Source organism: Medicago sativa, chromosome 2, assembly GCF_051527215.1.
Source record: "Medicago sativa cultivar Bolivia chromosome 2, Bolivia_mono, whole genome shotgun sequence".
NCBI lineage: Eukaryota > Viridiplantae > Streptophyta > Magnoliopsida > Fabales > Fabaceae > Medicago > Medicago sativa.
In genome coordinates this window covers 13,464,873-13,485,772 of record NC_140750.1, presented here as the reverse complement: position 1 = coordinate 13,485,772, position 20,900 = coordinate 13,464,873, and the positions used below count along the sequence as shown (strand labels likewise).

Below are 20,900 nucleotides of genomic sequence, written 5' to 3'. Positions count from 1 at the left end.
GATCCGTAGAAGAACATATCGGAATGAAGCAAGCTCAGAGCAAAACTGTGAAAAAGGACCGCAAAGAGAACTGTACATAAACCTCAAGGTTTCTTTTTCGTCTCTTTGTTTGTTAGATCTAGAACTTGTGAAGCTTTGTTTTGAAAAACTAAGGCCGGATCTGTAATCTACATGAAAAAGGATATCTAAATATGAAAAAAAAATTGGATTCGGAGTTGTTTTGAAACTACGGCACGGTGGTGCACCACCGGCCACCGTGCCGGAATCGTTTTGCTCGCCGGAGAAGAAGGAGTGGCCGGCCTGTGTTTTGGTGAGAGAAGCAAATGAAGTTTAATTGTCGGGTATGAGCTGAGAATGCTAGGATTATTACAAGTGTCCAATAAATCTAATGGTTGTGAAGTCCTTATGCATGGTGCATAAACAAATGGCTTATGCACCATAACTTATGCCATTTTCATGCGCCTTTTGAAAATTTGTATTGATAAAAACTTAAAAAATAATTAATAAAAATATATTTAAATATATAAACTTGATAAAAAAAATGTTCAAATGTTCAAGAGAGACTTAATAAAAAAAATGTTCAAGAGAATTAGGCCAATAAATTGTCTACTCATAAACTATTTGATAAGGTAATCAAAACCACACATGACATTGACCAATGTTTCCATAGGTTCAAGGTTTTAAGGTTGGACTGCAGTCAATCTAGGGTTGGACCGCTGATAAGAGATTTAGAGCAAAGCAAGATCTAAAATGCACATTTATAACTAAAATAAAATGTGCATTTGTATGTAACTTTTAAGTTTAAAAGTGTCATCTCTCAAAAAAAAAAAGTGTCATCTACATTTGTGAAACCAGACATTATATAATTGGATATCATAATTAAATATAAAACTTTGTCTAATGTGTATAAGTAAATTAATTTTGTATCATATATAATTTTTTTTTTCCGATTAGATCACAAGTCACATTATATATCTCATTTGATCCAATGATAAGATTTATATCACTTGTGCACAATAGAATTGACCTAAATTTAAACTGAATACACATTTATTTGTCTTTCTAGCCAAAACTCAAATATAAGTAAAATTCATGAATCCTTAAAAAAAAAAAAAAGCAAAATTCATGAATTACATGTTAATTATTATATTTATGAACTCCATTTGATTTTCGTATGTAACAACAAATATAATCATCTTTTTTTAGTCTTAACCCTCCGATTAGCAGAAGAAAAGGTCATGATAATTCGGAGTTCGACCCTGAACGAAGTATAACTGTCTAAGAATTGTTTCACCAGAAAACAAAGAAAATTGCTCATTAGGTTTCACTATTTGCTCTCAAGCACTTTAAATCGATGAAAATACCCTTTTTTTTGTTTGGGTATTGGATAACCTATGCTTTATTTTGTGAACTTGTGATGTATCTATTGGCTATTTTCTCCAGCACATCTTGTGCTGAGAAGATAGTCTGCTGGTAGTAATATATTTTATTTGATTTCTTAAAAAAATAAATTATCAATTTGTTTTTGAAGAGGAACAATTATCATTTTTTATATTTTATGATAAGTTTAATTTCTATGCATCAACAATGTAAAATTATTTTACACATGCATATAACATGCATGTTGTATTGACACATCATTTAATGTGGTTGAAAACACATGAATTCTCACATTCATTGTATTGACACATCATTTAATGTGGTTGAAAACACATGAATTCTCACATTCATTAATTGACGTGACACCACATTTTTTATTTGGTCAAGTAGCCTAGTGGTTAGAATTCACCTTTTTCAAGGTGAATAAGTGGGGTGTCCGGGGTTCGAACCCCGGCCCCTGCATATAATAATGCATGTACCTGCTAACTGAGCTATGCTCACGGGGATGACGTGACACCACATTATTAGATGAATATGTAAAATAATTTTACATTGTCAATGTATAATTATTTTTTAAGTAACTTATTTTAATATTATTTACCAAACATATTTTAGCATAGTATATATGTTCTTTTCTTAAAGAAGCATATTATATATGTTAAAATTGGTATCTCTTTTTATACACAATTAAGTGTCGTGAAAGAGTCATGCTAACTTGTGTTTTAAGGCACATGTTAAACGAACAAACACTAAAATTATTCTCTAAAATTTTATGCATTCAATTAATTAGAAGTTTAAAAATTAAATTCAATGGAATTATAGAAAAATATTATTACATTTGACTCATCAATATATATATATATATATATATATATATCCCTCAAAAAAAAAAATATATTGATTCCTTAAAAAATATATATATATATATATATATATATATATATATATATAATATTCTTTCAAAAAAGAAAATATAAAAAAAATATATACTCCCTCCGGTCTCAAATATAAGAAAAGATTCCTTTTTTAGATTCATTGAATAATTAATGTATCTGCTTTACAATGTAGACCAGATACATTAACTACTCAATGAACCTAAAAAAGGAATATTTTCTTATATTTGAGACCGGAGGGAGTATATAGTAGCACTTATCAAAAGTGAAGCTCTATTTCAACTTCTCTAATTGTAACGAAAAACCCTAAACCCTAGTAGAAGGAACCTTCCTTCCATCCAATGACGGCTGATCTTCCGCTGGAAATACTTGCTGTAGGGGTGTTCAAACAATTCAGTTAACTGCACCAAACTATGAACCAAACTGCATCCAACCCTGTTTTGGACTGAACCATTTCAAACAGTTTTGAACTGAACCACTTTTTCAAACCAGTTCCAGTGCAGTTTAAATCCGGTTCAGAACCGGTTTGAATTTAAGAACTTTTTTTAAAAAATAAAATAAAATTATCTGCAAAATGTTTAACATCCCGAGAACAAAATTAACACCACTGGTCTTCCAATCTGATATATTGCATAAATCAGATTTCTAGCACATTTCTAGCACTAAACACAAAACCCTCACTTACCTGATCGGAGCGAAAAGGATTGAAACCGGAACCAGAACCTTCATTTTCAACTGCGGTGGCGGTGGTTCTGGTCTTAGACCTTGCGGTTTGTGACGCTGATTGCTTCCTGAGTTTGACAAGTCTCGGCTTCGACCTTCCACGTGCGGTTGCGGCGGTAGGAGGATTGACGGCGTCGGCGTTGAAAGGAGCAAAGGGGAGAGGAGAATGTGGAGTTGTGTCATCTGAGTTGATCGGAGAAGGTAAGTGCATCGGAGCCGGTGACATTGAATTTGGGATGAGTAGGGTTTTCGAATTGAGTTTGTGGTGTTGTTTGTTGCAACGGGTTGAAGAGTTCAAATTCACACGCACTCTTCAACGCTAATCAAATTTGGTTGGGTTAATTGAGTGATTAATTGATTGCAAAAACCGGTTTAAAATGGTAAATCGGTTCGAAACTGGTTCGAAATAAATAAACCGGTTTAAAACTGTAAACCGGTTCAGAACCGGTTTTAAACCGAACTGGAACTGGTTTGAAAAATAAACCAGTTTTTTTTAAAGTGGTTTTAAAAACTGAATTGTATCCATTAATGTGGTTCAGTTCCAATTCAGTTTAGAACCATGAACACCCCTAACTTGCTGAAATCTTCTCCCGGTTACCAGTACAATCACTTCTCCGATTCCGATCAATCTCAAAATCACTTAAATCATTGATCGATTCCCACAACTTCATCAACCTTCATCTAAAAAATTCCCTCAATTTCAACCTCATTCTTCAACGCAACACCAAACTCTACGAACTCAATTTCTCTAACCTAACCAAATTCATAATAGAACTCAACCATCCATTCAACAGTAACAATGATTCTTTCACGCGTAACAGCACCATGGCTCTGATTGGTTCTTGTAACGGCCTCGTTGCTATCTCCAATGGCCAAACCGCCTTCAGGCATCCTGATGACGCAAATGAAATTACAATCTGGAACCCTAACACCGGTAAACATCGGATTATCCCTCTTCCTATACCTAACATTCTCAAATCTGACAACATTGACCGTGTCGCTTTGTGCGCTGTGTGTGTTCACGGCTTTGGTTTTGATCCTTTATCCGGTGATTATAAACTTCTCAGAATCTCATGGTTAGCTGATATACATTACTCTTTTGATACACATGTGAGACTCTTCAGCTTGAAAACAAATTCGTGGAAAATAATTCCCAGTAGTATGCCGTACGCTCTTCAATATGTTCAAGCTATGGGAATTTTTGTTGAGAATTCTCTTCACTGGGTAATGACTAGGGAAATTGATGAGTCACACCCTTGTTTAATTGTCGCGTTTAACCTAACACTTGAGATTTTCAATGTGGTTCCTCTTCCTGAAGAAGTTAATAGTGAGAGTTTTGAAATTAATGTTGCTGTTTTGGAAGGGTGTCTTTGTATAACTTCGAATTATCGAAATACTGAATTTGATGTTTGGGTGATGAAAGAATATGGTTCTACAGATAGTTGGTGTAAATTTTTTACTTTGATGGAACCTTGTTTCCTGGTAGATTTGAAAATTTTGAGGCCTTTATGTTATTCTAGTGATGGAAGTAAGATTCTGTTGGAAGGAATTCATGTTTCATCGGAGGGAACTAATAGGAACCTGATTTGGTATGATTTGAAGAGTGAACAAGTTAGTTTTGTTAAAGGAATTCCTAACTTCAATGGAACTATTATTTGTTTTGGAAGTCTTGTACCACCTTCCTTCCCTGATGATAATTCTAGGAAGAAGGAGAATCATACAAGCAAGACCAAGAAAAGGTACTTCTTATTGATTATATATGATATATCATATATGTAGTTAAACTTTATGCTAAAGGTCATATTGACTTCTTATTATAGGACAAGGATTCATTAATTACTTTGAATCTACCTTTTTTTATGTATATGTGACAATGTGTGTATGCTGGATTTCTAAAGAACAAAAATATTGACAACAAATACTATGTGTTGGTTTAAGAGTTGACCTTGAGATCTTCATTCCTAAATAATATTTTGATAACCTTATTTCTGAATGTTAAGACTATTCCACCCTGTCGTGGTATGTGAAGAGGAGAAAATTGTTATTTAGAAATTGGCCTACCATGAAATTACTTTAAATTTAAGTATAATTCCTTTCAAAAGCATGTTTTTTTTATCAACTATTCTTTTGTGATATTGTTGAACTTCAATGAGATTCATTTTTTATTTTTTACAGGGACGATTTCTTGTCCCGAGGATTTAAATTGAGATTGTGAGGGATGGAAGGAAGGACCCTGTGATGTGCAGCTTTAACACGATTCTCAAGTTGCTTCTTGTGATGGAATTAGTCTCCTTGGTTTGTGAGAAAGGTTGAATTGATAATGAACGGAACTGCACCCATTTTTATCTCTCATTTTGAATTGCATGTCTTAGATCACACTATCCCATCATTTAGAACTGAACCTTTGGTGTAAACTTTTTACTTTCATGGAATTATGTTATTCTAGGAGAATGTACAAGCAAGAGAAGTACTTCTTGATTATCTGAGTTTTTTTGAGTTTTTGCTATGTATAAGTTAATGTCAGTTCAATGAACCCATCATATGATCTTTGCAATTAAACTCTATGCTAAAGGTCAAATTGAATTCTTATTATAGGAATAGGATTCTCTAATTACTTTGAAGTCTCTACCTTTGTTTTGGAATACGCATTAGACAATTTGTGTATGTTCTGACTAGCTAAAGATTTGCTTAAAGAAAGAATTTTGGCATGAATTGTATTATTTATTTATTTTATTTATTGTTTAAGATCTTTACTCCTAAATGTTGAGATTATTCCACCATGCCGTGGTATGGTATCTGCATATATAAAGAGACGAAAGTAGTTGTTTGAAATTGGCCTACCATGAAATTACTCTAAATTTATGCACAGTACCTTTCAAAAGCATGGTTTTTTTCTATCGACCACTCTTTTTATCCACGGGGACGACTAATTGTCTAGGGGATTTAAATTGAGATTGTAAGGGATGGAAGGAAGGACATGTGATGTGCAGCTGAAAGAGGATGCTCAATTTGTTGTTTCTTGTGATGGAATTAGTCTCCTTGGTTTGTGGAAAGTTTGATTTGATAATGAATGGAAATGCACCCATTTTTATCTCTTTTTGAATTGTCTATGATCACACTATCCCTCTTGTGTAAAACTGATATATCACTATTTTCAGTGGAACTAATAAAAGCTATTATGGCCCACAAAGATTTTGGCATCGGCATGTGAAGCATGAGCATAATATCACAAACAATTATGACTTGTTCGTTTTAGATTATTATTTACTCCGCTTATAAACAATAACATAAACAGAGCTTATGAAACTTGTGTAGTATAGGAAGGAACTGTGATTTAGTAAACACTGGCAAGAGGGTCTAGGTTGTTTCTTCCCTGCACTTAATTAAGGTGCTCTCCAGGTATGGCAGCAAGTACATACATTGGGTTTGTTTAAGAAAAAACAAAGTATATAGTATCGGGAGAATAAAGGAAGTATGTAATATATATTACGTGGTTGTGAAAGAAGTGGTGGTGAGACTACATGGTGTTCCAGAGTCCATTTTGAGTGACTGTTACCCTGTTTTTGTGAGAATCTTTTGGAAGTGCCGAGACTACTTGGTACTGTTCTGAAAATGTCCCTGGTTTACCATCCTCAGACGGAAAACCGCACAAAGGTTGTTAATATATGTTTGGTGGCTTATCTTCACTGTTTGGTATTAGTTACATTACTGCTAAATGAAGGTGTACAAGTGATTTAATTTAATATATCTGCTTCATGTTTTATGCATGTAGTTGGTTTCATGTATGTATACATGTATATGTAGGACTTATGAATCAAAGCATATGATAAGAAAGGGTATTTCTGCAAACCGGTGATTCTTATCGTTTTGTTTTAATATCTTGTTTGTATTTCTGTCATGCAATGTAAACTTGTTAGTGAAAGATTTTAAAAATGTCATATTGGTGTGGTTTGTCATCTTGGTTAAGTAATTATTCCTTGTCTTTTCAATGTATAGATATTGAACATTCTCAACTACGCCTTAACCTCTCATGAACCTCTGAAAAATACAATTTTGAAAAGTAGCTCCAAGAACAAAGAAAACCCACCAAACCAGTTTGCATCAGAAGTCGGAGTAAAATTTGAAGTTATTCTTATCATAATCCTTTTGTAACTTTGTCATCGGATATCCCCATGGATCGTTAATTTTTGTTACTCTTTTCTACTATAATACATCCGTGCTGCTGCATATTTTCATTGCCACTGCGTTTCTAGTTGTTTCCGAGATTTCTACACGTTCTCGCATTATGTTTCATAGTTCTGTTTATGGACATTTCCACATTCCCTTATTCTGTAAATAGAAGTTATACTAGTGAAATCTTAGCATTAGTTTTCTCTTTGAATGGATCATAGAGAACAAATCCATACTCAAGTGACCTCCTTTTGTTAAATAAAATTATTGCTGTTGGTGCTCTTCTATACTTTATGCATCATGTCTTGTCTTTTTCACAATTTAAATCAAGATTCTACAACTTTTCCCCTTAGAAACTAAGTAATACATCATGTCATGTCTTTTTCTCAATTTAAATTAAAATTCTTTTAATTTGGTGTTGCAGAAGGTCAAGAATTTCATATACAAGAAAGCTTCTTTTACACAAGACTTCCTTTGATGAAATATAAAGACATTTCAATTTTTTTCGTTTTTAAACAAATGCAGAATAGGAAGATAATGAATTAGAAGTCTGAATTGTTCTTCAGCTAGTTTGAGAAAGATTTGCCACTGTTATTGGCTGAGTATAAATGTCAGAAGTTAGATACATCATATGGACATGCTCGCTCTACGCATTGAAGCTATTTACTAGCTGTACTAGATTGGCGAAGTTGACTATTCATTTTTATGATTTTCATTTCATCTGATTTATGTTACTGACTTATGTAATCTGATTTTTTGCATTGAATCATCAATATTTTACTTGTTACACCACTCACCTCCTCTCTTTAATTCTATAGTTGTGTTTGTTTTGTTTGATTTGGATTTAAATTTCTCATTTGTATTATATCCTATTTGCAGGATGATATTTGTTCCGCAAACTTTGAGCCATGATATTATATCTCGGGTGATCATGAGGATGCTGGATGCCTACACCAGCCGAGAAGTGGAAAGATTATCCCGTGGATAATCAAATGTAGAGATGATTGACATATAGATAGATGTTTGTTTCATATTTTTTTTTGGTGTCCGAGATTCGAACCCCCGAGATTTGAACCTTACATATATTATGCATTGTCCGAGCTAAGCTCACGGTGGGACATATGCTTGTTTCATTTGCTATAAAGCTAATAAGGCCAAGTGGCGAACCTCCTTGTTCAATATAAGCTCGCGAAGTGTCCTGGAGAGTAAATGAGGAGGTGGAACAAGACAACTTGATAGAAATATACACTATCTAGTCATTATTATAAACAAAAATCTACACTTTATGTTCATTCAATAAAGAAAAATGCTAGTGTGTACGACACTGACTGTCGTCACACACGCACGAATGTTACAATTATGAGATTTTTTCTTTGGTCTCGTTTTTTATTTTTTAACTTTTATTTTTTGTTTGAATGTTTTTTTTAGGCTAAATAAATGTTGGGGTCTTTTAAATCTAACATTTGTATTAAATTAATTTGTTTAATTTTTTTACTTTTTGAGTTCAATCTTAATTTTATAGTTAAATATTTCATCAACAACATTATGAATCAATTTTTTAGATTTTTTAATTGTTTTTTATTTTTAAAATAATATAAATGTAAAAAAATTAATAATTACACGGTAAATATGCCACATAATCAAAAAATGTTGACACAGCGCGCCACATAAGCATAATATACAATATTTGAATGAAGTGTTAAATATGTTTTTGATTCTCATAAATATAACAATTTTTCGTTTTAGTCTCTCGAAAATTTTACTGCAACTTTTAGTCCTATAAATTTTTAATCACCATTTTTTGTTCTTAATTTCAAGTCAACTCATCTGTGACTTTTGTATTTTTTTTTAATAAAATTGTGTAGAAATGCATAGAATATTGTAAAAATCTCTATTAAAAAATTCATTTTTTAATAAAACATTAATTAAATATGAATTTCTAACTTCCAAAAATATAAAAATTTATATTTAATTCATGTTTTGTTATAAAATTTTAATTTAATTGGGAGCTATTCTGATAATATTATAAACTTTTACGTGTTCTCGTGAGATTAGCTCAGTTGGTAGGGACAATGCATAATATATGCAAAGTCTGGGTAAGACACCACAAAAAAAAACTTTTATGTAAATTTTATTTAAAATTTTTGAACATAAATGAAGATCGAAAACTGTAGGACACTACGAAGAAATATTTTGGAGGAATTATAACGAAAAATCAGTATATATATATAATTTTTATTTAAGCATTCAATTAATAATCCAATTGTTGAACATTTTTATAGAGAGTAAATAGGCAATTACCCCCCTGAAATTGTAAGTTTCGTCAATTACCCTTTTGAAATTAACAAAACTTCAATTACCCCTTTGAAATTGCACAACGTTAATCAATTTACCCCATCCCTCAAATTCTTCTGTTAGTCAACATGATGTTTTGCAAATACCCCCTGAAGTTTTGCACTTATGTGCAAAATGCCCCCTGAACTTAAAAATTTATATATTTTTTTCGTATCCTTGACTCAAAAGATATTAAAGGCAAACAATTAAGAATTAACTTAGGTCATTTTCATTGTTAAATGTCAAAATGAAATATGGAACTAGAAACAACATATGAAACATCTTATTAGGTCATTTTCATTGCAATGAGAACACCTTTGGAATTCACACTCACCCACCAACCTCACAATTATCATCTTCTTCATAATCACCTTCACAGTAGAATTTACAATTTTCATAACATGTTTCACAAGGAACAAACTTTATATCACCACAAGTCTCACATCCACCATCACATCCTTCAATGTCATCAATCCTTTCACAACAATCAAGCAATTTCTCAAGCTTCTTCTCATCATGAAGTTTTCGAATTTCCTCAACTCAACCAATGCATTTCTTTTCAAAAAACACTTTTGATAATCCTCTTTTACCATAGTACCCTTCACCAAGTAACTTTTTAAGCTATTCCTTGAATTCTAAATGCATTTCTCAAGCTTCATTGTTTGCCTTTAATATTTTTTGAGTCAAGTATAAGAAAAAAATATATAAATTTGTAAGTTCGGGGGGCATTTTGCACATAAGTGCAAAACTTTATGGGGTATTTGTCAAACGTCATGTTGAATGTTGACTAACAGAAGAATTTGACGGAGGGGGTAAATTGATTAACTTTGAGCAATTTCAAAGGAGTAATTAAAGTTTTGTTAATTTCATGGGGTAATTGAGGAAACTTACAATTTCAGGGTAATTGCCTATTTACTCTTTTTACGCTAGCAATCAGTTTCAACACCGTCGTTCCAATCTACGATGGCCGATATTCCGTCCGAATTGTTCATCATCCTCCGCCACAACGCTGATATCTACCGACTTGATTTCCCTAATCTATCCACCCACGTTAAAATCATCGTTCCTTTAAACATCGATTTATGGAACCCGAAAATCTATCTTCTCGGTGGTTCATGTAACGGTCTCCTCTGTGTCTCCAACTCCAACGGCGAAACTGAAATCGCTTTATGGAACCCTAACATCCGTAAACATTGCTTTATCCCTTGTCTCCCAGTTCCTCGTCATCTATTAGGATACTCATCCAGATACACATGCGTTCACGGTTTTGGTTTCGATCAGTTCGCAGTCGATTACAAACTCGTCAGAATCTGTTGTTTCTTCAATTTAACACACCAGGTATTCGACTCACAGGTGAGACTCTTCAGCTCCAAAACGAATTCGTGGAAAGTACTTCCCAATTTGCCGTATGCTCTTTTTGCTAGTTTGATGATTCAGAAACACGATAGTTCTCAAACTATGGGGGTTTTTGTTGAGAATTCTCTCCACTGGGTTGTGATTCGGAATCTCGATAGGTTTCAACCGAGTTTAATAGTCGCGTTTAATCTAACACAAGAGGTTTTCAATGAAGTTCCTCTTCCTGAAATGCAGATGGCAGTTGACAAATATCAAATTGATGTTTCACTTTTGGGAGAGTGTCTTTGTATGATTGTGAATCATGTGAGTGTGAATCATGCGGGTGTGAATGGTCAGACTACTAAGGTTGAGGTTTGGGTGATGAAAAAATATGGATTTAGAGATAGTTGGTGTAAATTGTTTACTTTAGAGGAATCGTGTTTCAATAAATCTTTGATATCTTTGAAGCCTTTATGTTATTCTAGTGATAGAAGTAAAGTTCTGTTGGAAGTTCTGTCTTGGGTTGATCTCAATAGAGATTATAAGAAGCTGTTTTGGTATGATCTCAAAAGTGAAGAAGTTACTTGTGTTCCAGGAATTCCTAATTTCAATGAAGCTATTATTTATGTTGGAACCCTTCTACCACCTTCCTTGCCTATTTCAAGAGAAGGTACTTGATATAGTTTATCTTTTGCCCTGTATAAGTTATATCCCTTGAGTTCAATGGTCTAATCATATGATATGCTCACTTGAACTTTTTATTGAGATGAGAAATTAATTTTGACATCAAAAAGTTTGATATCAAATACGGTTAGTTTCTTTGGTTTTTGTGTGCTTTTACAATTTGTGTAGGTTGTAGAAGATAAAACGTATGAGACATAGAGATACACATATATTTTGTCAAATATGGTGTTTGTAATTTTATGTTGAAGCAAGACCACTGTTTTTTATTATAGGTCAAGCTGAGTCACCCTCCTTATCCCAAGATCGACATTGAAAGAAAGCCAAGGAGGAATGAGTGATTTGCAGATGAAACCGGACGCTCAAGTTGTCTCTATGGTGATTGAAAATGATTTTTGAAGATTTAATTATGGTTGTAGAAGTAGAACTTTGAAAGTGAGAAATTTTCTTTAGTGATAATATCCAGTATTCTGTACTTGTTTTATTTTATGGATTTTGGTTTGGATGCTCTTGATAGTTCTTATGGATTCTTATATATTCTTATGGATTTTTCTTTCATGGATTCTTGATAATGCTCATGGATTCTTATGCATTTGATAGTTCTTATTCTTACGGACCTTTGGTAGAAATGATAAAAGTTATTTTGGCTGCAAAGATTTTGGCATATAGGCATGTGAAGCATGAGCATCATATCACCATCAATTTAGATGTCAATATTGAAAATGGTTGATTTAAAAATATTGGGAGAATAAAGGAAGTATATATTACGTGGTTGTTAGACTACATGGTGTTACCAAATCCATTTTGAATGACAGTGACCCTGTTTTTATTAGAATCTTTTGGAAGTGTTGAGACTATTTGGTACCAATGTAGTCAGGATCAAGGTGAAAGAACGTAAACATGAGGAACGTAACACGGTTCGTAAGTAGGATCAGTAGGTTGTTGATAGATTTGAGAGAAATAGATAGAGAAAATAGAGGGAAAACAAAGGAAACAAACATAAAAACTAAGATAATAGAGGAAAGCAGAGGAACAAGCAACAAAATAGACAAAAACAGAGGAAACAAAGTAAAACCGGCAAAAAAACAGAGGAAACAGAGCAAAACCGAACCAAAGTGAAGTCGAAGCACGGTTGAGATGTTGTGGCACATAAGATTGTGAGATCCTACGACCTGGGACTCGATCATGGCTACATTACTTGGTACTGTTCTGAAAATGTCCTTGGCTTGCCATCCTCAGACGGAAAGCCACACATAGGTGGTTAATAGATGTTTGGTGGCTTATCTTCACTGTTTGGTTTCAGTTACGCAACTGCTAGATGAATGTGCTTTAATTTCAAAAGTCCTAAAGATCTGCACAATTGTTTCCCTCATTGCTCATATCATGTACACATGAAACTGTTGGAACATTGGTGTGATGATGGAAATAAATTGTAAGGTTGGACGATTAAACACCAAGTTATTAAATTTTGAACTGATGTTGTGTTTAAATAGTGGTATTTAATTTTAAATATCTGATAATGATGAAAATGATTATTATTATTATTATTTAGAGAAATGCTAGGGTCACACCCACTAACACTCTCTTTTAACACACCCAATCATAATTAACCATGTCATCCACTTTTTTAATTCATTTTATATGGTAACCTGTGTTACCATTTTTTTTATTTTTTTATTTTTTTATTATTAATCAAACCAGGTTTTCACGTTCCATCTTCTCTGCTGAAGGTTCTCCTTTGCCAAATAAATCAGTTTCTTTCACCCAATTGAAAAAGACAAAATTGTCTACTAATCGGCCTTGCTTACTGTATTGAATGGAAACTTTTCCACTTAATTGAACCAAGTTAAAAGAAGGGAAAATCGTTACTGCAAAAGACCAACATAAAAAATATGTACAAAAAACCAACATAATTGCAAAAGAATGTTTATTTTGATTTTCAGTTACTACAATCTAAAACAAACCCATTGGAAATTCCCTAAAAAAAACCCATTGGAAGTATATTATTTGATATAAAATGAGAAAGCAAGATGGCAAGAACATATAAAAAGGAAACAGATTGACAAAAAGAAATCAAAATAGAGATGGCCAGCAAGATGCCAGATCGGAAGTAATGAGAAAGACCATAAAGGGAGATGAGAGGCTTTTGGTTTAGCAACTTGTACTTCCGGTTGCCAGTAAAAGAGAGAAAATAAATTAATGATGTGGTTAATTATGATTGGGTGTGTTAAAAGAGAGTGTTAGTGGTTGTGACCCTAGCATTTCTCTATTATTTATTCATGGATATCACTTCCCATAATTTTAGGTTATGTTTGTTGTGATAAGATTGATAATCCAACTGAATTTTCTATCTTTCCTTCGTTCGTGGGTTTGTTTCTTTTTGAACTTATCCGATTAGTTTGTTACTTGAGCTGATCTGTGGGTTGCTTAATTTTTAAGTTTACTTAATTCTTAAGTTTCTCCAAATTAGTTACAAACTCTCCCTATAAAAGGAGAGCTCGCTTAGTTCCAAAATGACACCAAAGAGTTTCATTGAGTTGTCGGGAACTCTTTCTCTCTTCTCCCTTTCTTGACTTGTGTTGACGAGTCTTTCTTCTCTTCATCTCCTTTTTCTGTGCCTTCAGAATTAAGAGTGTTCTTAAGACCATAGTCCTTTTCGGTTTAATGTCCCTTCGGAATTAAGAATGGTCTTAAGTTCATAGTCCCTTCGATAATTTTTATGTCCTTCGGAATAAATAATAATTTAAGATCATAGTCCCTTTTTCGATATAATGTCCCTTCAAAATTATGAATGATCTTAAAATATATTCTTCTTCGATTCTTGAAGAAGTTAGACGATAGAATGGTGTAAAACCATATTTGAGTGATCATAGTATCATAGTTGGAGAAGTAAATAATTAGAATGGTGGTAGCACCATATTTGAGTGGTCTCAGCACCATAATAGAGTGGTAACAGTACCATATCAAAGTGGTTTCAGTATTAAAAGAATGGTCTTTGTACCATATTGGAGGTATAATTCTCGAACGGTTTTCTACAGTGCAGTAGTTAATCGAACAGTTGTAGCTGGACTTGTTTTATCCTGGAGGCGGCGTGGTTCATAGTCTGTCTTGCACAATTTTGGGCAGTGCCACGAAACGTCTTAAAAGAGCGACATGGTCGTGACTCAACCTAATAACGACTTCGGTAGATAATAGAATTTGGAAATTCAAATACAACAGTTTGAAAATCCAAAAACAAACTAACTACATACATTAAACGAAGTAGATATATCAAATCACTTGTATACGTTAATTAACTACAAGAGAATACAATTGGAAAACAAAAAGAAAACGAAAGCTAAAAACTACATGGACAATCTTCTGCCAAATTAGCACTTCGCTTCCCCAAGAAGCACCATGCATTCTCCCATCATCATCATAAGGTCTTTCAGAGTGTCTAAAACTTTACTCTATCATTCTCCAAACAAGAAAAATAAAATTTGTTAACAAAACAAGTCAAAAGTAACAGTTGAATAGTTCAATCGTAACCTAACAGTTATATATAATACAATGAAACTCTTTGGTGTGATTTTTGAACTAGGTGATCGCTTTTTATAGGGAGAATTTGTAACTAATTTGAAGAAACTTAAGAATTAAGTAAACTTAAAAATTAAGCAACCCACAGATCAGCTCAAGTAACAAATTAATAGGAAAGTTCAAAAAGAAACAAACCCACAAGATTAGCTGAAACAAACTAATGAAGGAAAGATAGGAAATTCACTTGGATTATCAATCTTATCACAACAAACATAACCTAATATTATGGGAAGTGATATCCATGAATAAAGAATAATAATAATTATTATTTGGGAAATGTTAAAGTGTGCCCCTGGGGCACTCTTTAAGCACTTTAGGTGGTAAGTTTTTAATGAAAAGTTGTATATTGAATGCATTGGAAATTGTAATAATTGACTTTTTTAAAAAATAATTACTAAATTTGGGGTGCTTAGGGGCACTCGTTAACAAGACCCTTATTATTTTCATCATTATCAGGTATTTAAAATTAAATACCACTATTTAAACACTACTAATGTGTGTGTTCTATTTTATGTGGGACCCCCACACTCTATTTTTTCAATTCACACAACACTAGATCAAAGTTTAATTACTTGGTGTTTAATCTTCCAACCTTCCAATTTCTTTCCATTTTCACACCAATGTTCCAACAATCCCCCAATTGAATTTAAAAAATGGTTTCAATAATAACGTCAAAACGTTTCTATAAGGTTGCTAATAAACAAAGGTGTCGCCTACAACTTGAACCTTTGCATAGCGGATAATATTCTGATTTACAAGAGTTGCTTACAGCATTGAACTCTATCTCAGACATAGAATCCGCACACAAACCTTTTCCTAAGGTGTATTCTAAAAGCCCGTGCGTTTATGGCCATGCACGTCTACCCTAGTTTTAACGAACAGTCTAGGTATTCTGCCCCGAATTCCATAGGAACCGGCCTCTATTCCACATTTGTATAGGTGAGTCTATCAAGAGTACTCCTGTAGCTATGTACTCCACTCAACATAGAGTATAGATCTCATTAAGAGTTTCTATTATCTCATGCTTCTGTAGCTGCAGGATTCATGCTTTCTTAATTTTCTCATAGCATGTTCTATCACTCATGACTTGTTATTACCCATTGAACCTATTTCTTGGGATCTCCAGTCATGTAGGTCGGGTTACCATCACTTATGACCTTTGGGCGTTAGTCCCATCCTATTTGATGTGTTTAGGACTTTCTTTCTAGCAATTCCTTTCGTCAAAGGATTGACTAATTCTTTATCAGTACATACATGATCTACTTTAACCGTTCCTGTTGAGAGTAGCTAGCTCTCTAATCCTTTATGTGTTTGTTCCTTAATTATCATCTCTTTCCATTGTACTAACGATTCTCAATTTTTGTAATAGCTACCGTACTATCACAGTGAATTAACACTTCTGGAAACGGTTTTATCCACTAAGGGATCTCAACTAGCAAGCATCTTATCAACTTGCTTCTCCACTAGTTTTCTCTAGTGTTCTCATCTCAGATTCATTCCATAGTGGACTGAGTCAATTACATTTGTCTTAAAAAACAACTCCTCCAGTGATGCTCAATGTGCAGCACTGGTCGCTAAATACTCATCTGAAGGATGTTCTATTTTATATCTTGTACCATTTAAGTACAATAGGTTACTCCTTATGAAGTAATCCTAGAGTCATAGTCTTCTTAAGGCACCTCATGACTCTTTCTATAGCATGACAATGCTTCTCATCCGTCTACTAGTAAACTTGCATAAAAGTTTCACAACATCGGCAATGTCGGGTCTAATACATTCAGTGGCATACCTAAATACTGCCAATGATGCTCGCATATTCTATTTTTCTAACTCCATCTCAAGTGTTCTTACACTTGGATCATAATATATGATTGCAAGTTTACGGTCAAATAATTAAATTTCCTTAAGATCTTCTCAACTTTGTGAGATTTATCAAAAAGGTTCTCTTTTTTGATCTAGTAATCTTGAAACCAAGAATTACTTCAACTTTGGCTAGGTCTTTCTTATCAATGTTGTTGATAAACAATGATTTCACATAATTCATAACATGAATCTTTAAATCAAGGGTCTTGTTAACGAGTGCCCCCGGGGCACTCTTTAAGCAATCCAAAATAAGAAAGTATTTCTTAAGAAAGTCAAATATTTCAATTTTCAATGCATTGATTACACAAATTTCCATAAAAACTTACTATTAAAAGCCCTTAAAGAGTGCCCCAGGGGCACTCGTTAACATTTCCCTTAAATCAAATATGAGCAAGTCGTCTTCATAGAGACATATGATCGTGCAAATATTATTTGTCACTATCATTCACTTTATACTCATTCGATAGCATTAGAATGTCAAATTTTTCATGTCATTCCTTAAGAGTTTATTTTAGACCTCACAAAGAATTATCTAACTTACATACCTTGTTTTTCTTGTCCATGAATCGCAAATTTTTTCAGGTTGTTCCATATAGATTTCTTCTTCTAGTTTACCATAAAAAAGGCAACTTTCACATCTATTTGGAGTACTATCAAATCATGAACGGCGGCTAAAGGGACTAGTACTCTTATGGATATGATTTTAGTGACTGGTTAATGAGTTTCGAAGAGGTCTATATTTTTCTCTTTTTCTAAAACCTTTGACTACAAGGAGAGCCTTGTATTCATCAACCGTCTCATCAGGTTTTAGTTTCCTTTTCCAAAATCCAAATACAACCGATTGATTTTGCAACTATGAGGCAAGTCAGCCAAGTGTCATGTTTTGTTAGACTCTAGAAAATCCATTTCATCGTTTATTGCTTCTTGCCATAATTCAGCATCCAATAAGGATATAGCTTCGTTAAGGCTTAATGGATCTTCTTCCAATGTATAAACCATAAGTTCATACTCTTTAGAAATTCTTGCTTTCTTACCTCTTCGAGGTTCTTTAACATCTCATACGATGTTTTCATAACTATTTCTGATTACTGGAATGTGATCAGATATAATGCCCCCACTAGTTCTTAATTTTTAAAAGGGAATTTTTTTTGCCACCACTAATTTCGTTATCCCACTAGCGCCCCCACTGTTCTTTATTTAAAGGGGTAAATGTTTACATAGAAATCAACATCATTTTATTCTATGATCACTTTAGCATTTAGGTCATAAAACCTATATGTTTCGCTATTTATAGCATAACCAATGAATACACATTCACATGCTTTGCTAGTGAGTTCAACTTTCTTGGGGTCCAGAATTCAAATATAGTTCAGACAATCCAAAGTACAAAAATAAGACAAGTTGGGTTGTCTTTTCTTCAAAACTTCTTGATTAGAATTTTTGTTCTTAGACTTGGGTACTCTATCTAACATAAATTTCAATTTATAGAAATTGAACATATCAAGCGTATCAATTTTATTTTCCAAAAATCACAGTCATCAATAAGTATGATAAAAGATCAAATTATCATTTCTAGGTTATGTGCCATCAAGTTCGCACATATCATAATGTTATTAAATTTAAAGATTCAAATTCTCTAAACACTGATTTATATGAACTTTTGGTTCATTTATCTTGACTGCAAAAAATAAAATTGTCTAATTATATAACTTTGGAATTAAGTCCAAGTTACTCAAGTTTAAAATTAAGCGCTTGTTCACATGTCAAATATTAAAATCACACAACTAATAAAATAGAAGGAGAATTTTAATTTTGAACCTACCATTAAAGGTGCAATCTTTTCCCACATAAATGCATGGTACACAAGTCTCTCTTTAAGTTTTGAGTAAGCTCAATCTTTTCGATAGAAATCTGAAATTCAAATTCTTTCTTATTTTTAGAGTAACTAACTTCCGAATTTTAGCACTCCCTTTGAACTAAAATCATGCTAGTTCCTTCAACCAATTAACCAAGGACACAAATTTAAGAATATTAAATTTGCGCATTTTTTCAGATGGTTATTCGATGATGGTATAGAACAATTCACTAATGTCACGGCGGAATCCATCCCAACAAATTATTAGCACAGAAGATGTTCGCTGCATATATTGGTTTTTCAATAGCAAGAATGAATTCATATCCAACTTAGGTTCATCATGCTTTTATGTAATTGCATAAAAGTTCTTTAACATCGTCAAAAGTCATATTCTTAATCAATATGAAAGGTAAACAAGCCATGCAAAATTAAATGGAGCTACTGTGGCTTTTAATATCAAATAAGATCAACATTGATATCTCGTGAATTTTAGTGTTATTGTTTGAAACAACAAGCACTTCGTCGTTTCGGTCAAAAGATGTAATTCAATAGCTTGATTTAACCTTCTTGTATTTAGGGTTCTAGTTAGTAATTTCTTCGGTAGATATAGCAGATCGAAACGTCTTAAAATTGTTGTTTTTGGATTTCCAAACTGTTGTATATTTGGATTTTCCAAATTCTATTATCTACCGAAGTTGTTACTAGGTTTAGTCACGACCAGGTCGCTCTCTTTAAGACGTTTCGTGGCACTGCCCAAAATTGTGCAAGGCAGACTATCAACCACGCCGCCTCCATGATAAAACAAGTCCAGCTACAACTGTGCGGTTAACTACTGCACTGTAGAAAACTGTTCGAGAATTACACCCTCAAATATGGTACTAAGACCACTCTTTAATACTGAAACCACTTTAATATGGTATTGTTACCACTCTATTATGGTGCCGAGACCACTCAAATATGGTGTTACCACCATTCTAACTTTAATTTCTCCAAAACATCAATATGCACCACGACCACTCAAATATGGTGATACCACCATTTATCCTCAAATAGGAAAATATTAAAATAATATTTATATACCGTTAAGATCATTCTTAATTCGACGGGACATTGTTATTCCAAATAGGGACTATGATCTTAATAGTACTCTTTATTCTGAAGGGACATATATTATCGAAGGGCCTATGTTTTTAAGACCATTCTTAATTCTGAAGGGACATTAAACCGAAAAAGGGACTATGGTCTTAAGAACACTCTTAATTCCGAAGGGACGGAAAAAGGAGATGAAGAGAAGAAAGACTCGTCAACACAAGTCAAGAAAGGGAGAAGAGAGAAAGAGTTCCCGACAACTCAATGAAACTCTTTGGTGTGATTTTTGAACTAGGTGATCTCTCCTTTTATAGGGAGAGTTTGTAACTAATTTAGAGAAACTTAAGAATTATGTAAACTTTAAAATTAAGCAACCCACAGATCAGTTCAAGTAACAAACTAATAGGATAAGTTCAAAAAGAAACAAACCCACAAGATTAGCTGAAACAAACTAATGAAGGAAAGATAGGAAATTCACTTGGATTCTCAATCTTATCACAACAAACATAAGCTAAAATTATGGGAAGTGATATCCATGAATAAAGAATAATAATAATAATTATTTTCATCATTATCAGGTATTTAAAATTAAATACCACTATTTAAACACTACTAATGTGTGTGTTCTATTTTATGTGGGACTCTCACACTCTATTTTTTCAATTCACACAACACTAGATCAAAGTTTAATTACTTGGTGTTTAATTTTTCAACCTTCCAATTTCTTTCCATTTTCACACCAATGTTCCAACAAAAGCTACTACCAATTGTTTCTCAAATTTAATGTTGGCACAAAGTGAGATACGTCTATGCAAGTTTGACAAACTAGAAGCTTCTTGTTCAATAATATCATTCAAAGAAGTGGCATGCTTATCCTCAACATGATATTCCAGCCATTGATTATTAACAGCCATTTTACATTTGGAAAAACTCCTGGAAAGAAAGCTCACATCAAATAAAATGATCGGAACTATTTTCCTGTTGGAAAAAGATTGGTGAAC

At 33.1% G+C, this 20,900-nt stretch overlaps 2 protein-coding genes across 2 annotated transcripts; both read left to right on the top strand.

Moving 5' to 3' along the window:
* Positions 1–3,792: 3,792 nt before the first annotated feature.
* On the top strand, positions 3,793–5,593 carry LOC146944731 (F-box protein CPR1-like). Its single transcript, XM_085743087.1, has 2 exons — positions 3,793–4,735; positions 5,172–5,593. The coding sequence occupies exons 1-2, from the start codon at positions 3,822–3,824 to the stop codon at positions 5,209–5,211; spliced, it is 954 nt and encodes a 317-aa protein (XP_085599213.1). The 5' UTR covers positions 3,793–3,821; the 3' UTR covers positions 5,212–5,593.
* A 4,360-nt stretch (positions 5,594–9,953) lies between these two features.
* Positions 9,954–12,088, top strand: LOC146944730 (F-box protein CPR1-like). Its single transcript, XM_085743086.1, has 2 exons — positions 9,954–11,505; positions 11,792–12,088. The coding sequence occupies exons 1-2, from the start codon at positions 10,464–10,466 to the stop codon at positions 11,830–11,832; spliced, it is 1,083 nt and encodes a 360-aa protein (XP_085599212.1). The 5' UTR covers positions 9,954–10,463; the 3' UTR covers positions 11,833–12,088.
* The last annotated feature ends 8,812 nt before the right edge of the window (positions 12,089–20,900 follow it).